The 26,158-nt window shown below is 36.7% G+C and overlaps 1 protein-coding gene across 7 annotated transcripts in view; it reads right to left on the bottom strand.

Moving 5' to 3' along the window:
• Positions 1 to 4,157: 4,157 nt before the first annotated feature.
• Positions 4,158 to 26,158, bottom strand: part of LOC146001564 (uncharacterized) — a 155,315-nt gene continuing 133,314 nt past the window's right edge. For 6 of the 7 annotated variants that reach the window (XM_083139041.1, XM_083139044.1, XM_083139047.1 and 3 more), the window contains 7 exons: positions 25,379 to 25,459; positions 22,839 to 23,027; positions 20,584 to 20,751; positions 12,022 to 12,189; positions 10,543 to 10,790; positions 5,148 to 5,415; positions 4,158 to 4,618 (listed from right to left, as the gene is read on the bottom strand). In XM_083139041.1, the coding sequence (XP_082995167.1) occupies positions 4,430 to 4,618; positions 5,148 to 5,415; positions 10,543 to 10,790; positions 12,022 to 12,189; positions 20,584 to 20,751; positions 22,839 to 23,027; positions 25,379 to 25,459 (1,311 nt within the window). In that variant the 3' untranslated portion in view covers positions 4,158 to 4,429. The remainder of the gene's footprint in view (positions 4,619 to 5,147; positions 5,416 to 10,542; positions 10,791 to 12,021; positions 12,190 to 20,583; positions 20,752 to 22,838; positions 23,028 to 25,378; positions 25,460 to 26,158) is intronic. The other variant, XM_083139043.1, reaches the window with a different exon arrangement.

Here is a 26,158-nt window from a genome sequence, read left to right as displayed (position 1 = left end):
TGTATTTATTTTTTATTTATTGTGAAATGAAAAAAAAGGTGTATTGTGTTGAATTGTGATGAGAATATTTTTATAAGTATTTTTCATGGGAAAATTAAGTTTTGAGAGGAAATTTTTTAAACCGCAAATGTAAAGAACCTGAGTACAAGGACAAATAAAAATGAACACTAGAATAAAGCTGTAGTAATACAGCATCCAGAGGAGTCTTAGGTAATTTATAATAAATTCCTGTTAATGAGCTTACTGTGTTCAGAGCATGAGTTTGAGTTCAGTCTTTGAACTCATAAATGTGTGAATCAATTGTTCTGGCAAGCATGAATTGCATGAATATTTTTGTTGAGTTTGACTTGTACTTCACCCCATTGACTAGGTGTCTGTACATATCTTGGCTGCATGGCCTGATTGTAAGAATTATTCAGCATTTAATTTATTGTGACTAGAAATCAATATTATAGAATGTTTGTACACATTAATAAAATATGAAAGACAAAAAATGCTCTTCTTTGTAGAACTTTCTACACATGAATTCTCTGAATAATGATAATTCGACTGTTGGCACTCTTCCTGATCCTCACCAATACCAATGCTAGTTAACAATTAAAAGTTCAAAATCAATCAAAATGTTCATTCACCAATCTCTGCCTTAACCCTTCAATACACAGGTGAAATTGTTATGTGACTGGACGGGTTGTGCCCGTCAGGCACCCAATGCAATTTTCAACGAAGGCTTTGAATGCTACCCGAGCAGATTGGTTGTGTGTGACAGGTACATAACGAGAACAATGCCTTCCCGCTCACTGACAGCTGATGGGCTTACTCCATGATTATGAACAATTTACTCCCGGCAACCGCAACGAAAGGTACACCGAGTGACACAGTTGTATCTATCGGCCATCTATTGGGAAAAAAAAAAACTAAACTCAAATTCATTTGTCGTGTTGCATGCTTCTCAGGCACAACCCATCCACTGTAGTGTTAATTGACAGAATCCTGCACCTTACTCTTCATGTCAGCACAGGATCCACTTAATTTAATGTCATATCTCATCTGATATCTTCTCCATTAACTAGTGCATCTTTTAGCAGGTGTTTTCTTACTATACCACATCATTACAGTTTTGCTCTCAAATACAGTGTGTCCAAAAATGATTATCAGGATTTCATAGTATTTTAATTTCCCTTATATGTGGAGTACAAGGACAAAGCTTACATAGTGTACCTTATGAATGTTCAATGTGAGCACCATTTGTGACAACACACTTTAAGACGTCCAGAACTCATCCGTTTGCAGATATATCAAGTTGTTTGAAAATTATTAAACCATCGACGAATATTATCCGATGGAGGATAACTTTCAAAAGATCGCTGAACTGAAATAGCAGAACCACACCTTGCAAATTCATGAACACAAAAGGACTTTTGCACGGGAATCGCCATCTTGTAATACACCTATGCATTGTGACTGATGGAAGACAAATGTAAGCACTCCAGGTTGCAATATACCAACTACTTGAAACCTCTATATCATTTTGGAACATGTATTTAGGGTGGAAGCACATGGTAGTTCGGATCCCACTTTACACTGTAGGTCCAGTCCCAATTAGCCTCTGCATAAAGTGGACTTGAAACAAACAAAAAAAAATCAAACTTTTGAATGTTTAGAAAATTACATTAGATTTGATTTTGATTCGTTTGGGTGCGTCAGCACTTAGGCTATTTTGCACCTGTCACATTATTAGGGGTCCAGCCCCTTATCATAACTAAAGTAACATAATTCTTGTGTTGTGTAACTAAATATTAACATTTCCCGACTTTGGTTAAAAACTGAGGCTGTAAAGGAGCACACGTATGAACAAAACAGAATTATACTGGCCATTGGGCTAGTCGCCAGAGCCTCGTTAGTCTGCAAACTGCAGCCCAGGGTGTACTACGTGAAAGTGAGGATGACAATTTGGTGCACTACTTGGAAAGTCACCCCTTACACCCCAATTACATTAGAATATTATAAATATCGGTAGCTGTCGTTTAAGCACAAAATTAATTTCTTCATGTACTACTGGACAATTATGAAAATGAATTTTTGAGGTCTAAAGTTAGTGACATTTTGAAATGCAACTCTCTTAAAATCTACCGTTACCATGGCATATCTTACTATTAATATAACTTAGGCAAAGCAACAAAATGTCAAACTTCACTTCCAAACATAACATGCAAAATTTGAAGGAATATTCAATTTGCTATTGCAGTGGAGGCAAAATCTATGTATTTATATAAACAAATAATGTATTGACTTTGTCAACCAACTGACAAGGCCAGTTTGTCCTTCAAATGGTATCTTATTATGTCCTAAAGTATTGTGAATATAATGGGGCTGAGGTGATACCATTACCGATATTCTTCTCTTCTTACCAATATGCATGCTTGAAAATTGTAACAATTAAAAATTATTGAAAATATTGTTTCACTGCAATTATATGCATCAATTTGCTAGAATTTTGCTTTCAAACATTCACAGAATATGAAAATCATTGTCATTTAATCAAAACGTACTTTTCCATATAATGCCCACGCAAAATAAATGAAAAATTCAAATGTTGAATACTTTCCAGGATAGAGTTCATGTTGTGCAGCATTTTTGTGGCTCCGGGTTAGTATCGATTCAACCCTGGAATAAAACCCAAGCTCATTAGCATAATTTTGAGGAAGCTTGAAAAATAAATTTCATCCGGTTTTGGTAGCACTGGGGCCATTTTGTACTACAGGGTGTTCCACTTAAAATGCAACCCAGATTTGGGGATAGTACAACTTTTGAACCGGATGTTACCAGATGTAATGGGAAGTGTAAATGAAATTTTTTACAAAGCATGAATTTCATTTTTTTGATTTGGTGTTTTAAGTCCACTTTATGCACAGTAAGGCTAATTGGGACTGGACCTATAGTTTAAAGTGGGATCCGAACCACTATGTGCCTCCACTGGGAATCGAACCAGGGACCCCTTGATTACAGGGCAATTACGCTACCACTGCACCATCGGGGAGGCCCACATAGCATGAAAAATGGCACATAACACACATGTACGGACATGCCATCGGTAATTTTCAGTGTGGTTAGGTGGATTAGCTCGGCATCTATGGCAGTGAAAAAAGAAATATTCATTTCTACCGATAGCCAATTGGATGAGGCATCTTTAAGGGGGAACTAAGAAAATCGTTGTTTTTAGAAATTAAGACTGTGCATTGACAACACTGCTGGTGTTTCAGTGCCACAAAAGGTGTGTTTCCAAACTGTATACATCATGCAATTACTGAAAACAATAAAAAAGAAACTTGGAAATTTTCATGAAAATAGTGTTACATGCACCAGGGAACCATGGGATGAGAACAGGACTGGCCTTTCCTCTGTTTCTTTCCAAGCAGGAGGGGGGGGGGGATGTAATCTCATTGCATGGTTGCCAGGTGCATGTAAGTAAAACTATTTTCATGAAAATTTCCAAGTTTCTTTTTCATTGTTTTTATGTAATTGCATGATGTATACAATTTTCAAAACACACCTTTTGTGGCACTGAAACACCAGCAGTGTTAGCAATGCATAGTCTTACAATTGGCTATCGGTAGAAATGAACATTTCTTTTTTCACTGCCATAGATGCCGAGCTAATGCACCCAACCAAACTGAAAATTACCGATGGCATGTCCGTACATGTGTGTTATGTGCCATTTCTCATGCTTTGTAAAAAAATTCATTTACACTTCCCATTACATCTGGCAACACTGCGTGGACACTAATGAAATCCAATCATTCTTCCCTGGTTTAAAAATATATGCATGAACAAGGCTTCAATTTGGTATAAGGATTATATGTGAACCACTTCCGGTTCAAAAGTTGTACTATCCCCAACTCCGGGTTGCGTTGTAAACGGTAGTACAAAATTATTTAAAATTACACACTGCACAATTTGTCTGGTATTTAGAACCCATGAAAGTGTTGTGTGGCATTTTTCAGATGTCAGAAAAAGTATTGATGGTTAAATTGGACCAATACTTTCCAATATCAAGCAATATATGATGCTTGAAGTTTATATCTACAAGAATATGAAATCATATCGGTGAAGGGGCAACTAAATGTGCGTGCGTACATCAAAATGAAAAGAATTCAAGATATTTAAACAACTTCAACATATATTTTTCTACTTTTATGTACATTATTGTTCATTAGCATTTCCTATACTTTACAAAATCTGCAGTACAATAATCGGTAAACTATAAAAAAATAATACTTCTTACAAAAAATATGCCCTTAAATAAAAACAGAATCAGATTGATTGTTTTAAACAATCCTGAAAGCTTTATTTTTTTTCCTGGATATTAATAGCCATGTAGAGAATTAAATCTAAAATTTATTCAAATAATACAGACTAGTCCGAAAATAACTTATTTACTGGAAGAACTTAAGTATCCAGTATCCTTTTCCTCATCTGTAGGTTTCACTTTCCTGCGTGCATAGATTTTTGAAGCCAGCTTAAACCTGTCTTTTAAGTGTTTGTTTTTCTCACTTAGATCATCTGCAAGGCGATGAACATCCAGTTCATGATTGTGATCTGCTGTCCTCTTGGACAAACTCTGCAAGAAACAACAAATTAAGCATTCAATTTCTGAGTCCATTCACTTGAGCCACAGACCTGTAATTAAACCGGGGGGGTGAGGGGAATCCTATTTGGATAGCCCCTGTAGCTCTTGCAGTAAACATTGCTGCAGTGCAAGGGCTGTAGCAGTATTATATTAATTCAATTAAAACATATAAATTGATACATTAATTCTACATACGCATTGATTCTGATACATCGTTGCCCACTTCTCAAATTATAAAAGACCGAACTCAACCTATTGTGCATATGACTCACCGTATCATGTTGCATTGTGACTCATCGTGGTGCATTGCATCATGTTGTGTCGGATCCGATGTGCGGCTGGCCTTGCACAGTACACATAGATGTAGTTAATGTGATGTATCTATGACTGAACACTACTGCCATCTATTGGTATAATTCTGAACTCCATGCATCAAAATTAATATTATCATTTTATGCTGACTTTCTGTCATACCAATAAATGTTTCAAGGTAAGGAATAAATGAACCTGTAACACTTACCATCTGGCTCGATTCATAGTCATCAGTTCTCATTTCCATCCTTAATGTTGATCGTGACCACACCTCCCTCTGAAATTCATCGGCTGGATGAGATTTCTCAGCTGCCGATGACGTTCTGCTGGATGATCTGTGTTTGCTGTTTGTGTGAATGGGATAATTATTCACATCAACATCGCCACTTTCGGCCAAGTGAGGCTGACAATCCTCTAGCTGATTTTTCAACTTGCCATTCTCTTTATTTAAATGTTTCACTTTTTGCATCATTTTTCTGAGGGGGAAAATGCACAATGGAAGTTAATATTATTATTAATAAAGTATGCAGTATGCAAAAAAATACACTAAAATATATTTGTAAGACATTACAGATGTATACTGTACGATAGAGCAAGCAAAGTGCATGTTATAGTTCCTAATAAGAAAATCACGTTTGGAACCACTTGTCAATTATGTTCAGAAGCTCTACATTAGAAATTTATTTTGCAAATCCAGAGTGTATGAATGATACTTATATTCACAAACATAATCTTAAAATATCAGCATTGTGCAATTGGAGACAATTTTATTCTATGGATTGACAATTAGTACTGATAAACCAATGTGTCTGATCTGGCAGATTAGGAATGACAGATATATTGGTATTATATACAGGGTGAGTCACCTAAATTTACCACCAGAAATATTTTGTGAACAATAATAAATATTGAAAAACTACTTTCACAGACAAAATTATGAGAGGGGCTCATGAAATTAGTGGATACAATACGTTCAACTACGAAAGAAAGTATGATTTTTAACATAAACTTACATTTTTAAAATGGAAAGCCCTTATTATTTTTAATGCAATTGAAAGTAGGAAAAAATACATTAGGAATGACGTTTCTTACATTGTAATACGTGAAGTAGTTCTCAAGTAAGTGTAACATAAAATTGACGCTTGAAATAAACATCTCACGAGGCCGCGGTGGCTCAGTCGGTAACGCGTCTGACTACCATGCTCAAGGTCCCAGGTTCGATCCCCGGCCTGTTCAAATCCAGGAACTTTTCTAATGATGGAAGTGGCCCCGGTGCCCACCCAGCGTCGAATAATATGGGTACCTGGGGGAATCCCTGGGGGGTAAAGGCAGTCAGGGGCGTGATGCTGATCACATCACCCCCACTCATGACCGGATCATGTTACCCCCACACCCCCTATATGCCTTCATGGCATGGTGCTAAGCACAGGTGAGCACTTTACTTTTTTTTACTTTTTTACAAGTTGATTTGTGTGTTGTAACAAACATGTCCCCCTTTTGACATCATTCTTGTGTCATAACAAATGTGTTTCCAATTTTGACTGTAAATTGGTAAAACCAAAAGGGGAAACATGTTTGTTACGACACACAAATCAACTTGTGAGAAATTTGTTTCAAGCATTAATTTTACGTTACAATTACTTAGAACTACTTCACGTATTACATTGTAACAAACATATGACATTTTGAATGATGGAACAATCAAGATTGGATGTATAATGCAGGAAAATGTAAAATCGGGGTTCCACTGTACAAAGACCACACAAAGATATGACTCAAATTTCTTCTAAATAGCTTCTTCTTCTCAGACAAAACTAACTGAAACCCCTGATTACTGTACATTAATTACATGGTTAATAATCCAGGTTCTGCATAAAATGTTTTTAATTTTAAATCAAATCATTAGAATATCAGTTGTTGGCACTTTATTAATATATTAGGTTGTCCTGAATTATTTTACATGCAGCTGTTATCCTATATTTCATAGTTACCTCTAGGGAGAAGATTTATAAACACTTAAAAAGGCACAAAAATAGGCAGTGAACACAGAATTCCAAAACTTGTAAATTAAAAATGAGTTCCCCAGGTAACTGGCTGATGAGTCGGGGAATGGAGATGTAGCTACCCAAGCATTACCAGGATTGCAACTATACTTCACACTGAATATATATTGTACGCGAAGGATGAGCAGACTTTAACACAAATTTAAAATTAAATTGCAAGTCCTCAGCACTCAACTGGATTCCATAATGTTACTATACTTACGTTACAAGAAATTAAACAATACAACTCAGCTTCCTAAATATTATTTCACTTTAAATCATTCGTACAAACTCATTTGTGATTTTTAACAAGACATTTTAAGTAAATCTTCTTATATATAACAAAAACGAATCAAAATCAACAATTTAAAAGTACATCGACATTGATAATTGACATTAATTAAATGTAAAGATTCATATGCACTTATCAATTTGTAAAATCCCCATGAGCCAAGTAAAAGGATCATTCATTAACCCTTATCCACTAAACAGCACTCTTTCCAGTTAAAAACTCACAATATTATAACTGGATATTCAACATCATTCATTTGAATTATGGAGAAAACAAAATCAATCTTCACAGTTGTCGCTGCTTACATACCTTCTTTCTCCATTCTTGATTTATAATACACTCACAGCATGTGTCTTGTATCCAAAGACAAACAAAGGATTTTGTTTTGTAAAGGACGTTAATAGTGGCCAATAAAGGAGGGCAGTTGAAAGTTGCACAACTGTAATTGTCAAATTTTGGCATAAATTGCTTTCCGAATCTAAAACGCTAAAATTACGTTTGAGTTTTTTGGCCTCTTGTTTGAAGTAATGGGGAATGGACCTACAGTATAAAGTGGAATCTAAACCACTATGTGCCTCCACCGGGTATGCTACAATTACATTTAAAATATTTTTGCTGCTAGGCAGCTTCCCTCCAGGTAGAGCGAAGCCTTGAACTTCTAGAGGCGGCGCTGGTTTCACAAATAGAAATACTTCTTGTAACCTAATCAGTGGCCATGGTGGCTCAGTCGGTAACGCGTCTGACTACCATGCTAAAGGTCCCAGGTTCGATCCCCGGCCGGTTCAAATCCGGGAACTTTTCTAACGTTGGAAGCGGCCCCGGCGTCCACCCAGCGTCGAATATTATTGGTACCTGGGGGAAACCCTGGGGGGTAAAGGCAGTCAGGGGCACGATGCTGATCACATCACCCCCACTCACGACCGGATACACCCCCTATACGCCTTCATGGCATGGTGCTAAGCACAGGGGAGAACTTTACCTTTTTTTTTTTCTTGTAACCTAATCACTTTTGCTGCCTTTTGCAACAGTAGAGAATTTCTTACGTAGTATATTTCATTATTTTCGCATGAATTAAATGGTAAATACCTACTGTTATTTGCACGTTCACCTAATAAAGTTGTATGAAAATTCCTTCTTAACTTAAAGGGACAAGACAATATATCCACTACAAGAAAGAGAAGTGCACAGTGAGCAGTTGAAAGCATGGACAGGCAGATACAATGAATGGAATATGAGAGAGAATTAGGGATATTATATGCAGACTAACATAGGAAACACAGAAGAAATGAGAGAGGGGAAAACCCTGAGCAGCAACAGATCTTTGAGAGGTCAAGACAGTCACATAGCCAAGAGGACTGAGGTGCCCCAATTTAAATAGTGTCTTAGCAGGATTATACACTAATTGATACATGCTGAGAAATTCATCTTGAGGGCTTCTACCCTCCCAGCTTTTTTTACTTTAGATAGCGGCTGCTGATATAGGATGAGCCCTATAGGTGTACCTTGGTGAGGCAAGGGGGGGGGGAGGGTGCTTGCCCCCCAAATTTTCCAGGTTTAATAAAATTTACAATTAGGGAACCTGAGGAGCAAAGTAATAAAGAGTACATTTGTAATTTCACAAATGTCACAGATATTTAGCAAATACTCCTGGACGGTGTTTTTATGGGATGGAAAACTTTTCGAGTCTCTTCCCCCAAAGTTAAGCCCCAGGTTTCATTCTGTCCCTCTCAAAATTAGGCCCAATTTAATTCGTCAAAATTAGGCCGTTTAATTCTGTCCCTTCAAAATTAGGCATAGTTTAATTCTGCCCCTTCAAAATTAAGCCTAGTTTGATTCTGCCCCTCAAAATTAGGCCCCAAGTCTGATTCTGCCCCCTCAAAATTAGGCCTAGTTTAATTCTGCCCCCTCAAAATTAAGCCTAGTCTGATTCTGCCCCCTCAAAATTAGGCCTACTTTGATTCTGCACCTCAAAATTAGGCTGTTTAATTCTGTCCCCCCTCAAAATTAGGCCCAAGTTTAATTCTGCCCTCTCAAAATTAGGCACAGTTTAATTCTCCCATCTCAAAGTTAGCAAATTTAGGCCCAGTTTGATTATGCCCCCTCAACCTGTTCCAGGTTAAGCCCCCACCGAAATAAAATCATGTTACGAGCCCGGACCAAGACCTCCCAAGTGTTTTTTTCAATAGGTGACGGCATTGAGTCCCTTTGCCAACATTTTCTAGAGTGGGGTGAATAGAGAGAATTCAGATGAGAAATTTCATGAGAATTTAAGAAAGGATTACGCGCACTCGCATATGTGTGTGTGAGAGATAGATAGGGGGAGGGAGGGAGGGAGAGAGAGAGAAAGGGGGGACACAAGAAGAGGAAAAATGTATGTAAAGGACAAATAAGAAAATGTAAGTACACCAGCATAAAGAAAATACAAAGAAAGAAATACAAACAAAATCAGGAAAAGGGGGGGGGGGAGATGAGAGATAGAGAGAGAGAGAGAATGCATGTTTGTGAAACACATATACTTTCTATCTGCCCACCCTAATTTTTCAATATATGGATCCTGCCCACCCGGTCAAAATTTTCTGCTGCCACCCTTGGTTGCACAGTAGCACGTGTTAGAATTGGGGAGCAATCGCTTGATCAAAGTAAGTAAGTATGTATATGTACTGTATATATATATAAAAATCAAAGAAGGTAAAAGGAAACACTCACCGGACAGTAGAAAAATTCAAATTTTCGCTAGCTTCGTAGCATCATTTTCTACTGTCCGGTGAGTGTTTCCTTTTACCTTCTTTGATTTTTACTTAGCCCTTTCGGCCCTCCTTGCTTTTATCCATTTATATATATATATATATATATATATATATATAATAAAAAATAAAAAAAGAATAATTTTTCTATATAATAAATTCCATGCAAAAAATGGACAGTTTGCTGGGACATACTGAAACTCCAATGTCCCTTTTTCCGCTGGCATTGTTTGACCAGCTGGATCGGAAGCTTTCTTGAAGGTCTTGACAACTGCCCTTCCATACTTACCCTTACTTGCTTACTGTATACCTTCCATATTTTTCGTCCTTTGGCATTTTTCAACCTACAAGCGCAAGGATAATATGATATCTTCACATTTTAAAATACCCTTCATTTCTTTCACACATGACCAATAAAAGTGAGACTAGTAGAAGGTTGTGCCGAAAAAAAAAGGTGTGGGTTAACCTTCAACATACAATTATGAATTTTTATTGCTCTTTTATACCTTTATGCTAAATACTTACCCTAGCTGACTTTTGAGTTTTCTTATGTCATCATCTTTGCTTTCCAAAACTTCTAACAGCTCTGTATGTTTATCATGGCAATGGCGTAACATTAGCCTTACATTCTGTATAATATTTTGTGACTCGTTGCACATCTCATTTTGGTTGAAAGCCATCTCTTCCAGGTCGATCTCAAGGCTGCTGATAGACTCTGCTTTGCTGAAGTACTCTGTCTGGAGAGCACGGAACGATTTCTGGATGGATACCAGCTGAGAAAGAACAAGAAAGCATTGTCACGGTAGTCACAGAAAACCCACAATCGAAACTGATGTCAATGTTTGTACATTAATGATGATAATATGAAGGACTTCTCTGAGTTAATGAAATTGTATGAATTTAATTTATTCATCAAACAGAGATTTACACATCTGAAAAAATGAAAAGAATGCAGTTACAAGTGGTTGATGGCCAACAATGAAGACTTTAACATGTTCACTGCGGAATGCCCTGATTGGCATTGCACACTGTTGTGTGTGCTTTGTGAGAACTTAGTAAAGGGTTTAATTCTGACACGAAACAAGCTCAACAATTGAAGTGCTGTCATTGCGAGACCATACACGACAGGAAATCTTGGGCAGTTTTGGTTAATTATTGTATCCGTTCTGAACTGCTGCAATTTTCTTGACCGATATCGTGGAATGTCTGTCAGTGCAGGTATGAGTCTCGCAATTCAAAGATGATGAGAAAGGAGTTTCGCATAAATGTCCCAACACTGCCAGGGTGAAAGTGGTGCAACTTTCTCATTATCTTGAGAAGGAATGAAGGAAACATGATATAACCTGAATCTGCACATTAGTTTCTTCAAAGAAAGCAGTGACAAGCTACCATTTCTGTCCTAGATGCAGTAACCTTTGTCAATGAAGGCACAGTAGGCCTTCAAAATTAAATAAAAACCCATAAAAAATGCAATGCAGAGACTCAGAATGTTACCTATGGAATAAACAAGATATGTTTCAACTTTTTATAAATATCATGAAGAGATAAGCAAAAACATAAAGGAAATTATTATCTGTGTGGTAAATAGCCATAATTACTATTCCTACAATAATAAAAAAGGTATTTCAATTTCATCAATCACGATTTTCTGTAATTATACTCAAAGTATATAGTCGATATACTACGAAGGACAATAGCATCAAAAAGTGCAGTTTGGCACTTTCAGCACATAGCACAGAAAAGTTGAAGTCATGTGCCATAAGGCATCCTGTGATACTTTTAGTGTTCAAAAATTGATTATTTTTTTTTGTTAACTGTGGTCAACAACAGATCCCAAAAAATATATGCTATTAGACAAAAATTTTCAGCACCTGGTAAGAGTATTTAAATTTTGGTCAGCAGTGAACATGTTAAAATATTTTATTTAGTTTATGTTAACTTCAGTAACTATGCAAACATATAAGAAAGTAACAGAGATTTAAGTAAATACTGTAAAGTATCTACCTCAAACTTAAGTTTCTTGCATGTGTCTTCCAGTTGGTTGTTTTTCCTCTCCAGTGTAATGTTACTCTCAGAATACTTGTCCAGAGATTTTGTCAGTTCTTCACACTGTGTCCTTATGGCAAGTGTTTCCTTGTTGGCACTGTCCAAATTGGACTTCAAGTCTTCAATCTAAGGGAAGAGGGTGAATTTTGATGTAAAATTTTCACAAATATATAATTTCCTTATGAAGTTTTATTTATAATGTGAGAGAGGGATTAAAATGTTCAAGTGCAATTTAATTCGCTTATAAAATGTACATTCCCTTTATGCTCATATAGGCTAATTGGGACTGAACCTACAGTTTAAGGTGGCATCTGAATCACTGTACCTCCACCAGAGGTCAAACCCAGGGCACATTGAATACAAGATTACAGTAATACCACTATGCCATCAAGAAGGGGATGATTGCTGTGAAATGCATAGAATGTAAATGAAAAAGGAACAAAAATAGCAATTGACAATTTGTTCGCTGTTATCCTTGCTGCTAATTGTACCAGTGATTTATACACACACCCCTCACTTAATTTTATGTACCTCCCCTTTAAATTCCTCAAAGGTGAAATTTATGGTCATTTTGGCAATAAATTTACTTTTAATCCCCCCCATTGACGAGAAATTCTGAATAAACCTTTGGATTGTAAATTCACACTTATTCTGCCAAAATAAAATCGATGACAATTGCAGATATTTTAAAAGAAATTTCCACACCATTCTGCTAGTTTAAAACACTAAAATCCCCCTTAATTCTTCTTAATGGTGTTTGTTGTATTTATTCTTCAACACAATAAAATTGTATACATTAAGTAAACAAGCATATATTTCTTGAAGTAGTAACAATATATATCAGGGTGGCTACAAACATGCAGAAATAAAATTCCCAGACTTTTCCAGGTTTTCCAGGACAAAATTTACATTTTTCCCTGACAATTACAAACTAAACTAAATCGATGTTTTTGCAAATAGAAATAATAAACTCACACAGATCCACGTATGGTTTTGTTAAGTACCAATATTATTTTCTATGAAATTGACTTAATTTCTCTATTCTCTATGATTTGAATTCAAACTGCAAAATAGTGAATTTGGAAAATTATTACAATTCACAAGCTAGGAAAGGATTACGGAATTTTATCATACGCAGTAAGTTTAAAATAAAATACTTGATTATTTTTAAAGTTACGACTAAATGAGATAAGAGTGAAGAGTGAATGATTAAGAAATGCAATTTGTAATTTATCAGTCTCCTTATGCATTCTCCGTATTATATGTTGATATTTCCACTGAGGTTTGGAACCCTCTGCTTGCAAGAACCATGAGTGCGGACTGCGGACTCATTTTTCAATGCTTCTCTGTAAAGCAAACAACTTAACTCTTGCATATAAGTGAAACAATTGAATCGAACAAAATAAAGTGTCATATTTCCTTACATTATCAATGGGATTTCTGCTTCAGTACAGTATATAAAAGTGAAGTACTGTGAAACTGACAACATGCAGTTATACCATTATTGCTGACCAAAAGGGTATGTAGGTATTAGAAATTTAACGCAAGGAATTTATAGAATTGCATTGTATAGGTACCTGATTTAGCTAACCACACATTAAAACAGGAACACTCTAATAATAAAAGCTTCTGAAAGTTCATATACGAGGGGCATCCTGAAAAAAGCTCCAACGGTGCCTATACGCAGCACTAGTGGTCGGAGAGCGACACACAAACATGCAGGCAGGAAGAAGTGGCATGTAACTGTAATCTGGTACAGTTGCAATGCAGCCGTTTTAGGACAGTTCTAGGTTAAAGATTGCAGCTCTCATACAGTCTCCCACCGATTGCGATGTAGCCTACATTGCACGCTCAGAATTTGGCACAGAGCCACCAGCAATCGTGTGAGGTGTGCAGACCGGACGTCGTGAGTGATAGTATGGTCAGACGATGGTGCAGATAATTCACGGAAGGCCAGTCGAATGTGCACAACCTCATACAGCTGAGTACACACGGGCCCTTTGCATCACTTTAGGTGAGAGATCTTGAACCACTCCCTGTACAGCCCTGGCCTTGAATGTACAGACTTTCATCTCCTTGTTTAACTGAAGAGGTTTCTGGCAGGGCAAGGATTTGACCGCTACACTGCGGTAGAGATAGTTCCAGGGCATACAAAATTTAGTGCCATGCTACGACGAATGCCAGAACAATGGTGGTGATTATGCCGAAAATTAGGTTAGGACTCACTGTTACTAATGCAACAAATTATAACTGATATTCTTGTTTCATTTATGCCTAATCGGTAGGGACCTTCATATTTTGTTCTTTTTTTTAAAAAAGTTGGTTTATTTTCTTATTTTTTTTATTTTTTACTATACGGTGTTATTTTTCCCAAAATTCACATTTTCATTTTAGCGCATTTTCTGGCAAATATCTGAAATTATACCTTCATGGTGTTTTTAAACTACTGTTTCAAATTGTAAGTCACATGACTTACGCCTCTTCGTGAGAGTTTGATATCTTGAAAGATATTTTGGGAAAGTTATTTTCCATACCCCTTTTTTAATTTTAAGGTAAGGATTTTAGATAATGGAATTTTCCCCGTATATACTGAAGGGTGCATAATGACCATAAGTGGCGACGCACCCAAAAAATTTAAATCAAACAATCTCACGTGACAGATGCCGATATATTATGGCACCAAAAGTTGGCATTATCTTTTTTTTTGACTTGTTAGTGTTACGTTTCCCAAAATTCGCGTTTTTGTTTTAGAACATTTATCTGCCAAATATACCGAAACGTAATACTCCATTGTGCTTTTGAACTATTATTTTAAATTGTAGGTCACATGGTCTACGTATTTTCGTCACAGTTTGATATGTTGGAACAGATTTTTGAGGAAGTAAAAGTAAAGTGTTCCCCTGCACTTTTCCATGAAAGTGTATAGGGGTGTGGAGTTAGGGCCCCACACTTTCTTGATCACGGCTGAAGGTAGGGGTGATGTGATCAGCACCATGCTCCTGACTACCTTTTCCCCTCAAAGTTTCCTCAAGGTACCAGCTTCACATGATGCTGGGTGGGCGCCGGAGCAGTTTGAATAGGTGGAAAACATCCCGGTTCTCCCCCGCAGGGGATCGACCCCGGGTCTCTCGCATAGTAGTCAGACGCCCTAATGACAGCTCCATTATTACTCGCTCGACAAATGCCGATGGTGCGCACTTAGCTTGGTAATTCGAAACATACATATCTCGTGCGATAAATACGAAGATGTGGCTCCCGTGTGACGGTAGATACACACTCGATCTCATGTTAAAACCCTGCCACTTTGCTCTGTGATGCAAATGGTTTTGATAGAAGTTGAAAAAATCGTGGAAAATGCATGATTTAATGTGGCTGTCGGAATTATTCCATGTACGTACAACTCTATAGTTTACTCTTGAGTAAAATGTTGGAAAACTTGCATGTTCTATGTACACAAACATAGCCTAGAAAAGACAATAATGTTGGATTTCATGGAATTTTTCGTTGTTTTAGGACATTTCTTTAAAAAAAAATCACTAAAAACGCCAACAATTCGCATTTTATGCCAAATTCGCATTATTTCGATATTTCGAAGGGCGAAAAATGTGTCCAGACATCACTGCACATTCCTAAACATAACTTCGCAGCAATTACCATTTTTCACGGTTTTGGCGTTTGCGAAATATCAATGTCCCTACTAATTGGAAATTACTTTCTGGCCACCCCTTGTATAAATCAGTAGATGGAAAGTGAAAATTTAGCAGGGCTGGGCTTTGCTTTTATGATTGAATGATTTGAGTAAATATTAAAATATTTACGTATTTATTATTAGTATGTTATTTCATAATATTGGACATTAACCTTACTCAGTGAGAGATTAATGACCATCTCTCATGAGTTTAAACAGACAGGACAGAGAGTGGCGTTAATTTCATTGCAATACTAGTGTTGCAGCAAATTTGAGGTTGGGAGCATCCACTTGCCAATTTTTATAACTTTCACAAATGCAGATTTTTGTTTCACTTTTTTGTGATAGTATTCAATATATATCCCATTTGGTTGGATTCTTCTTGATATATAAGAATAGTGCAATGTCATTGTAAACGTATGTTAACTTGTGCGAAATCATTATTCGTCAGGGGGTGTAAGGGGTACCTTCCACGTAGGCGCCAAAAAGTCAACCTCACTTCCACGTAGTGCACCCTGGAGTAAAGACTAACGAGGCTCTGGCGACTGGCACTATGACCAGTATAATTTTGTGTGTGTTGTCCTGTTTTTTGTCTTTGTGTGTGCTGAGTGCCCTTTTACAGCCTCAGCTTTTAACAGAAGTCAGAAGATTTTAAGATTTTTAGTTATGCAACGTTAGTGTTGTTATTTGTAATGATAAGGGGCTGGCCCCCGTATAATGTGACGGGAGCAAAATAGCCTAAGTGCTGACGCTCCAAAAATTGTAAATTCAAATTCAAAGTAATACGTTAGGATGATGAAAGAAAACCTTCGTAAGTACTGCTACATTAAATAAGGTGAAGTGAGCCAGAAGAGTAACAATATTCGTGCAGCATATTGGCAGTCTACAGCTCTTCTTGTTTATGCATGCGTTCTTTGTTGGATGTTGGAGTCCATGCAATTTCTGTCGCATGTTGTAGTGAGGTACTTTGTCGGGTGGTGATATTCGACAAAAATCGAATGTATCAATGGAACCTATTTGTTTCCATGTTCCTTTAGTTTGCCCAACAAAATGCCTTACTACGACGTCTGACAACTATCGGACGGCGCCACCCGCTCCCATCCCCTCCATCTGTTGACAAGTCCCTTTACTACTCCCATACGGACAAGAAAAAATGATAATTCAATGCATTTTCCACGTAATATTTAGAGGCTTAACCTTTACTCCCCCGATGATACCATATGGTATCATCAGAGTAAGGTCGTACTCGCCCGATGATACCATATGGTATCATGGTGCTGATTACGAAATCAATGTGCTTTTTGGACCTCCATACTCTTATGTTTGGGTGGAAACTCTGACACAGGTCTGGAGCAAGCCTGGGAAATTCATATTGATGACCAACCTCCCCCCCTCTCCGCAACATATCCATGCCACATTTCCGAACAGAATTTCACATTTTGGATTATTCTTCAACTTGTATGGCACCCAGGAACATGATACATGTTTCAATCTCTTTGGAAACGTCCATTCTTTGAAGAGAATACTATGGTTTGCGCCTTCACCCCAAAATAGCGGGAGAAGAGGGGGCAAACTCCAAATTTTTGTTTTTTTATTAAATTCGGTGGTCACCCCCCCCCCCCCAAGCCCCTCTTCGTCGGTCCGGCGTTCTGAATTGTACACGTTTGCATGCTATGATGTTCTAGCTGCAAAACGAAACTTATCCGAAGTAGATTGCTCCCATAGTGCCAGAGTTATAATAATTTTCCTCCAAAAATGCAAATTACTATTTTTTGTAAAAACAAAATCACATTTTAGCTTTATTCAACTTGTATGGCATCCAAAAACATGAAACATGTTAAGTTCTCTTGAGAAATATCCATTCTTTGAAAAGAATACTAAAGTTGATGCCCTCTCCCCCAAAATAGCGTGTGAAGAAGGGGGAAACTCCAGATTTTTATGTTTTTTCCATTGAAATTCGAGGGTTGTGCCCCCAAACCCCCTTTCCTCGGTTCGGTGTTCTGAATTGTACACGGTTGTATGCTATGATGTTTTAGCTGCAAAACAAAACTTATCCGAAGTAGATTGCTCCCATAGTTCCCGAGTTATAACAATTTTCCTCAAAAACTGCAAATTACCTATTTTTCGTAAAAAAAATCATATTTTGGCTTATTATTCAACTTGTATGGCACCCAAGAACATGAAACATTTTTCATTATCTTGAGAAATATCCATTCTTTGAAAAGAATACTAAAGTTCGCGGCTTCTCTCCAAAATAGTGGGAGAAGAGAGGGCAAACTCAAGATTATTATGTTTCTTTCCATTGAAATTCGGGGGTCGCGCCCCCCAAACCCCCTTCCTCGCTTCGGCGTTCTAAATTGCACACGGTTGCATGCTATGATGTTTTAGCTGAAAAACAAAAGTTATCCGAAGTAGACTGCTCCTATAGTGCCCGAGTTATACGTAACAATTTTCCTCCAAAGAGTGTCCGAATTTAAAATTCCCACCAAGAAGCCAGGGCGAGAGAAATTTCTCTCTCTCTCTCTCTCTCTCTCTCTCCCTCCTCCTGCCATTGCTGGTTTCTGGCGACGTGGATGTGTGGGACATAAAAGGGGCCTAAAAGTTGAGGCCGAAACTTACGGACGAGATTTCCTGTTCCCGTGCAGAGTTCCATAACGATATCTTTAAATAAATAAATTTTAAAAAAAAAGTCAATGAAGACGAAATTCCCTGATATTTCCCTGACTTTTTTTGACACCTCAAATTCCCTGACTTTTCCCGGTTTTCCAGGTTTTCCAGGTCTGTCGCCACCCTGTATATGGTGAATAGTACCAGTTATATGGCTTGAGAAAAATACTTTAAGTGTGTATTAAAACAATACACGAAATAGATGAGTGTTAATGTAATACATATGATTTTGTTGAATTGAACAACAAAAATTGGATATATTAAATAAACATGCTATATTATACTAGGTAATGTTTCAATACTCTCATAGTATTATTGTCAAGTCATGTACCAGATATTTGCTACAAGTAATAACGCTTATATTTTACAAATGTTAGCAACACATCCCTGCAATATATTGATTAGGTGATCAATTTGATTGAATTTACTTTGCTTTTCTGCCACTTTTGGCAAATCACGAAGATTATGATGATGGTGATAAGACGAATTGATGACAGGACAATCACAACTCCTACAGAGGATTATAGTGGCTGTAAGTGCAGATGCCAGAGGCTCATTAGTCTGTGGCATTGCAGTTACTAGGGTGTACTATATGGAAGTGATGTTGACTTTTGAGTACCTCCTCAAAAGATCACCCTTTACACCTCAATAACTGAAATATAAAATAACCATTGTAACAATGTTTACACCATACTTATGAACACTTGCTGTATCAAATTAGGGTTTACAAGTATATAAAAATCTAATTTCATTACAAGGAATTGAGATCTAAAAAGGTCAACTTTCTATGGTTTCAATGAGCAAAGATGTAAATTAAAGAAATTAATAATTAAATGAGGTGCTCAGAATAATAAAATGAGGCGCTCAGAATAATAACAGCAGATCCCAACCGACCTCAAATTTTGAGATACAAGTATGACGGTATACTGTTGCCACCTACCTTTCATATGCTGAAGTATCAAAAGAATTGGGATATGCCAAAACTCTCATATTCCACATTTGAAATTCGTCCATACGGAAATTGAAAATATTATCAGTGAAAAAATGACATATCCCAACTGTGTGTGCTTTTGTTTATGTCTGCTACGAGTTCGGTGGCGTAGTAGACGATATGACAGCATCTGTGACTGAGTGTGTTGTTATGCCAGAATCTCCGAAAAAAAAGTAAATAATGAGTGAGAAACTCAAGTGAATGGGTAATAAACACACGGAAGTTATGTAGAAACAGTTAAAACAGTATTAGTTCAAACTTTGTCATCAGAAAAAAATATGTTGATGGTGCTCCTCTGCTTTTACGTAAGGTTACTTCCATTGCCGGCTCCCGTAGCAGAGTGGCTAGCACATCGCGATATGATGCCAGGGGTCCCGGGTTCGATTCCTGGCCTGGGCATGGATGTCTGTGAGTGTCCATTCATCAATTTCATCATATCACCACTCACTCCCATCTTTGCAAATTAGCCAAAAGTGGCACAAGAAGCTAAGTAAAATAAATCAAATCAATCAATCAACTTCCATTATTGTGAAACATGATAATCCTGATATTGTCAAATTTAGTTTATCTTATTCTGACATTGACGTGCATCAAGCAGTTTCATTGTTTAAGTTACAGCAGAAGTACAGTGAACAGAGAAAAATTAAGAAAGCTAAATACAATGACCTGATGCAACTATTGAAATATATACTACCCATCTATCATGATTTTTATAAAAATCTTGATCATTATGGTGTTGATGCTGTAGAAGAATGTGAACATCTGGGAATGGAGCTGGATTAATACAACATGTTTAATAAAGGTAAACACAATAAATAAGTTTTATCCCATTTTTTCACTTGTGTATATTTTTCCTAGTAAACAGCACAAAATCTGTGAAACTATTAACCACAATGGTTCAAGAATTTGCAGATAAACTTGAAAAACCATATTTAAAAGAACCTAAAAAAATTACGTCATAATGTTAAAAATCTCCTGAGTTTTGAAATTAAACAGAAAATGTCATTTTTCTAAAAATGAACTTTGGTTGGGATCTGCCGTTATTATTCTGAGCGCCTCAAATGTAAATGTAAAAAAATGTTATGCAGGAAAGTTACCATCGTGCACCATTTCAAAGAACATTAGAAATGACTACATTATCCCTAAGAAACTTAAACAGAGGCAATTCTCCTACCTCAACATTTGTCTTCATTATATTCTTCTCCAATTGAATAATTTCAGTCTGTTTCTGACGCAGCATTGATTCCTTACTCTCCAGATTCTCAGAAGTTTCCTTAAGCCTGCTCTGAACAGCATTTAACTCTTCTTTCAACTGCTGGATGATGTTTTCTTTACTCTTTATCTGTAACAACACAATGATACATGTACAAAATTGTCACTGTAACAACACAATGATACATGTACAAAATTGTCACTATTCTGTCTTGAAACTCCTTGCAAAATTTCTACATAATTTTTTTCTAGGACATTTCTACAAGGCATGTACTGAAAGTCATGAACCTTGTTCGATTACTCTACTTGACTATTTCAGTTGAAACCACAAGTATGGCAGGTACAGACATCTGTTGTCCACAGCTTGAACTGCATGCTATGCACACTTTCACTGTCAGTGCTGTCGGTAGGAGAAAAATGGCATCCGTAGACAATTCGTTTCGTCAACGTGCTATCGTGGAATTTCTTGTTAGTGAAAACGTTGGAGCTGCAGAAATTCATCATCGTCTACAGAACTTCTATGGAGATGTCTGCATGGGTTACAGTACAGTGAAAAGGTGGATGAAACGTTTTAGAGATGGTAATACAGACATTTGTTGATAAGCCTCGTAGTTGCAGACCGAAAACAGCTTCCATGCGAAACAACACGGACCAGATTGACAAGCTTATCCAAAGTGGCAGGAGGATAACTGTACGAGAAATTGCACATTATGTGAACATTGGACACAGTGCTATACAGGACATCATGAAGACTCTTGTTTATCACAAAACACAATGCCATTTTACAACATGACAACACCTGTTCCCATACAGCTGGGTGCATAGTACAGGACATTGAAAAGATGGGCTGGGAACTAATGCCCCACCCTCCCTACACCCCAGACCAAGCCCTGTATGACATTCACCTGTTTGCTCCATTAAAGAACAGCATTCGGGGTACCAACTTTGACGACGATAACAAGGTGAAGGATGAAGTTCGCCAGTGGATTAATCGTGCTGAAACGGACTTCCACAAGAGTGGCATTTTTAAGCTGCCGTTACTATGGCACAAATGTATTGACCGATCTGGATGTTTTGTGGAAAAGCTACAACAAGGTCCAAATTATGTATTACCATAGGTGGAATAAAAATAGTGGTCTCTGACATTAAGTAATATCAGTTGGCTCATTACTTTCAGTACATACCTTGTAGATTTACAACTGATGCATTAGTAATTAGGCTATTTTTGGAATCATGGAATACCATAACTTTTATCAAGTGTAGTCATATCTGAATTAAAAATCACATATACCATGAGAAGTCATAACTGTACAAGGGAGGGTTGTGTGGACAAATATTCCATCCATATAACTTTTTTTTCCCCCAAGGTCTTCAGAAATAAATAATAACACATGGTGCAACAGCTCATGAGGGCCAAGGCCTACCTATCGATTGCTGGCCTCACTCGAACATGCCTCAGCAGAGGTGGAAAATTATCCAACCAGTTAGGAGGTGACAGGTGGTCAACATGACAAATCCCTAGTCATTGTTGTATGTTTCCGTAACTAGATTACACTACTCATTCGTAGCTTCCCAATTTCCTCATGATGGTGGGTGCCCACCAGTCTCATACACTGGCCGAAATCTCAGGAGAAAAGTTGTCACTCTTCCCCCAGGACAATCGAAACAGTGTGCGTTCCGAAGCCTGATGCTTTAGACCGCACGGCCATGGTGCGGGACTCAAGAATGAGAAAAAGAGATCAAAAGGAAAAAAAAAACCTGTTGGGGTGACATTAGGTTGATTGATTGGCTGATTTGATTTATTTTACTTTGCATTTCTGCCACTTTTGGCTAATCGCAAAGATGAGGATGAGTGAGAATATGAAGGAATTGATGAAGGGACACTTGCAAAGAACATCCATACCCAGGCCAGGATTTGAACCTGGAACCCCTGCCATCATAGGTGCCATTAGGCATCCCTAAATCTTATACAAAATAAAATATAAAATAATAATATCAAAATTTTGTTATGCTTGCCCATTTGTAGATTATAGTTGCTTTTCTTAATACAACTATCTAGCATAGACCTACTAGAAAACTACTCAATAGAACTTATTTTAAGAAATTATACAAAGCATAGCACAATGAAACAGAAAAAGCTAGCTCTACCAGAACTTTATTTTGAGATTAACCTCAAAATATTAACAAGCTAGATGCACAACTCTACACTCAACATACTTCTTTTACATATTTATCCACATTTGTTCTGGCACTGGTAAGTTTCAACCGAGCTGTTTCAAGAGAGTATTCCTTATCCTTCAATTTATCTTTTAAGTCCTGAATATCTTCATTTGTTTGTTCAAGAAGATCCTGAAGATCTTCAATATTTTGCTGAGCTGTTTTTAGTTTACGCCTGTCTGTGTTATCCTGAAAAGCATATCATGTTAACCTTATGAGTATAGGAGTGAGTAAAATTAGTTGCATATTTTCCTTTTTCATTTTTTAATTTTTCCTTCAAAATTGGGGGATGGGGATTACATGTCTGCAAAGAGTGGTCTTTCATTGTACTTCCCTGCAAATTTGGTCCATCCAATGTCTATAGGGCTGATGCTATAAGTGATTTTCTGGATTTCTTTCCCATAAGATGGCACCACTGCTTTTCTTATACAGTGCTATAATCATTCTATTTTCAATGCAACTTTGCATGGTTGTAGGAATATACCACTGCTACATACTGAATTTTTTTTTTAAAAAAATTGATATATTGTGATGGCCAAAAGGCATGCTGAATATGAATTTTTGAGTAAAATTTCGATTTTCTTCTTCTTCTTCCTTTAACTTTCATTATTTGGATTGTAAAATATATAAATTTCACCTCCACAAAGAGTTCCGTCATTAAAAAAATATATATTTCCTCTCTATGGCAATTAGTTCTCTAGCTACATTTTTTTTTTGTACTTTGCAGCAAGTTTGAAAAGCATGCACATGAAAAGTTCCCATCTGGAGAAGCTCCCATCTGCTAAATGTTAAATCTGTGAGTAGTGACACATGGAAGTGTGATACAAGAGATGGTATTTGCATGTTTTGGACCAAAATCTTTTTTCTTCTTCCACCTGTTCCTGAAGCACTAACATTTTCTGCACTAGTTGGATAACAATCTCTAACTCTCACCAAACACAAGATTATGATGAAAAGTAACTTGCTTTGCGATTAAGAATGTGTAGAATAAAATGAAAATGAAATGTGCTAAAAAGTCACGATTTTTCATATAACATAGGGATCAGAGTAAAGCCTCATCGAAAAATCACATCTGACTCTGCATTCTGTCAACAGAAAACATGTTTTAATACATATATGACTCTATACTACTATATTAGAACAACAGCCAAGTGGTAACTCCCAAAACAGCTGTACAAATACAAAATGGCACTTCGGTGCAGAAAGCTATGCGAGTAGTGGTGGCATGGGTCAAAAGTGGAGGAGTTCCAGAAACAGAACGTCTTGCAATGAGATGATAACTGCGACGTTGAAAGGGAATTAGGAGGGGTGGCCTCTTAGAGTGCTCTCACGATGATTGATTTCACTTTGTTTTGGTATCAGGTTCAATCTACTCATGCACCACATTTTTGAGGCTTAAAGCTGAACATATCAAAATAACATTAATAATAAAATCATCAGTACATATTATTTGGGGAATTTGTTCATGGATAGTGGCATATTTATGATTTTATTTCAGGTAATGCTTTTTTTAAAGAAAGAACAAAAGAAGGAAAATAATAGGGGATATATCACAGCTGTATCTTAAGAATACTGACATACAAAGTTCATATGCAATGCATCAAGAATTTCTAAGCTTTTCATAATGATTTAGAGTTCATAAGACTCCTCCCCTAAATTCTAATTTTCATTTTTTCTTGTATGTACGCATTGCTTGCATTGTAGAATTATTTTCCTGTAGTTTACGGTTATTACAAGCATAAGTTTTTCTTATGCTTGAAATAACTATAAACTACAGGAAAATAATTCTAATTTTCTGTGACTTACGTACCAGTGATTTGTAGTCCGAAAAATTAACTATCCTAACTTATGGATAAGTAATTTAATCTAAGGCAACTGCTGCCCTTGTGTTATCATTCAGGTAAAGCACAATGCCATGTAATGCATTTTCTTTAATAATTATCATCTTTGAACTCTGTAATATTTTCAAATCACTTGTTAATTTTCAGATATCCTAATTATTATATAAATTTTAAACAGGACCGAGCCTATAACACATTGAACCGACATCCATACCAATGTCCATGTTGATATCCTTGCCGACTCCTGATACCAATACAGATTCTTGAAATTTGAAGAAACAAAAAGCTGTTCAAATGAAAACTTCAAATTCTGCCTAATTTTCAGGATAATTAGACTCCACGGAAATGCCATGTGTCATTTTTGTGGACTCGCTAAAGAACAAAATACTGGCAAAGTATTGGCTGGTATCAAAAAATAAAATCCAATACATACTTTCTGATACCAATACCACTTATATTGGCTGATACCAATAGATCGGCATCAGAACTAGCTCAGCCCTAATTTTAATGCAAACTGCAGAAATATACTTTGAGTAGCAATTTCAGAAAAAAATATCTAAGTTTTAATGGACATTATAATATTGTCAAGTATATAATTTAGCTGTTTTAGTGTGCATGGATCCACACTCCTGTTAAACCTTTTTTTTTTTATAATAAAAGGCAAATTTGTCTTAGAAGTAAATCCTTAGAAAAACTTACCCTGTTTCTCAGCTCTTCAATTATGCTCTGATATTTCTTCACTTCTTTTTCACTATCAAATTTCATCATGCAGCATTTGTTCTGCAATATTAAATTAAATAAATTTATTAAAGCTTGGCTCACATGACATGCCAACATCATATTAAGAAAGGCACCCATCTTGGCATGTCATAAAATTACATTCCAATATTTCACCAAGATGCTTCTTCAGGGATATCAAAACAGGAGCATTTAAATGGTGGATGGCAGTACACAAATCTATAGAAGAGTTAAAAGGATGTAGATCTGTATATTTAAAGGTGAAGATTAAAACGTGGTGGATTCTGTAGAAATAAGTCTTGTTGGAATAATATTGGAGTATAACTTTAGGATATGCCAAGGTGTGTACTTAAAAAAAAATGTTGCATGTAAGCTACTCTTCAGATATTAGCAACACCTAAGAGTAGGAGGTGTTGATTCTAATCAGTTGTTTGTATTTTAATTTTCCTAGTGTTTGGTATAAAACATGGATTGCCAAAACTTCAATTGCAAACTACCGGTAGCTGGTAGCTTGCAAAGATATTTTCAGATGCTCATGAATGATTGGCTAACACTGCAGGTGATGGCAGAGATCTTGAGGGAAAACTTTGGCAGCATTTCAAGAAGCACACATAATAACAATAATTTACCAGCCGACCTTGTGGCACATGGCGCTACAATGCCAGGTATCCCAGGTTCGAATCCTGGCCTGGGCATGGGCATTGTGAGTATCCCTTCATCAATTTCATCATATCACTCATC

This window comes from Lepisma saccharinum, chromosome 17 (assembly GCF_977018435.1).
Source record: "Lepisma saccharinum chromosome 17, izLepSacc3.1, whole genome shotgun sequence".
Lineage (NCBI taxonomy): Eukaryota > Metazoa > Arthropoda > Insecta > Zygentoma > Lepismatidae > Lepisma > Lepisma saccharinum.
This window is presented reverse-complemented; position numbering and strand designations above follow the sequence as displayed.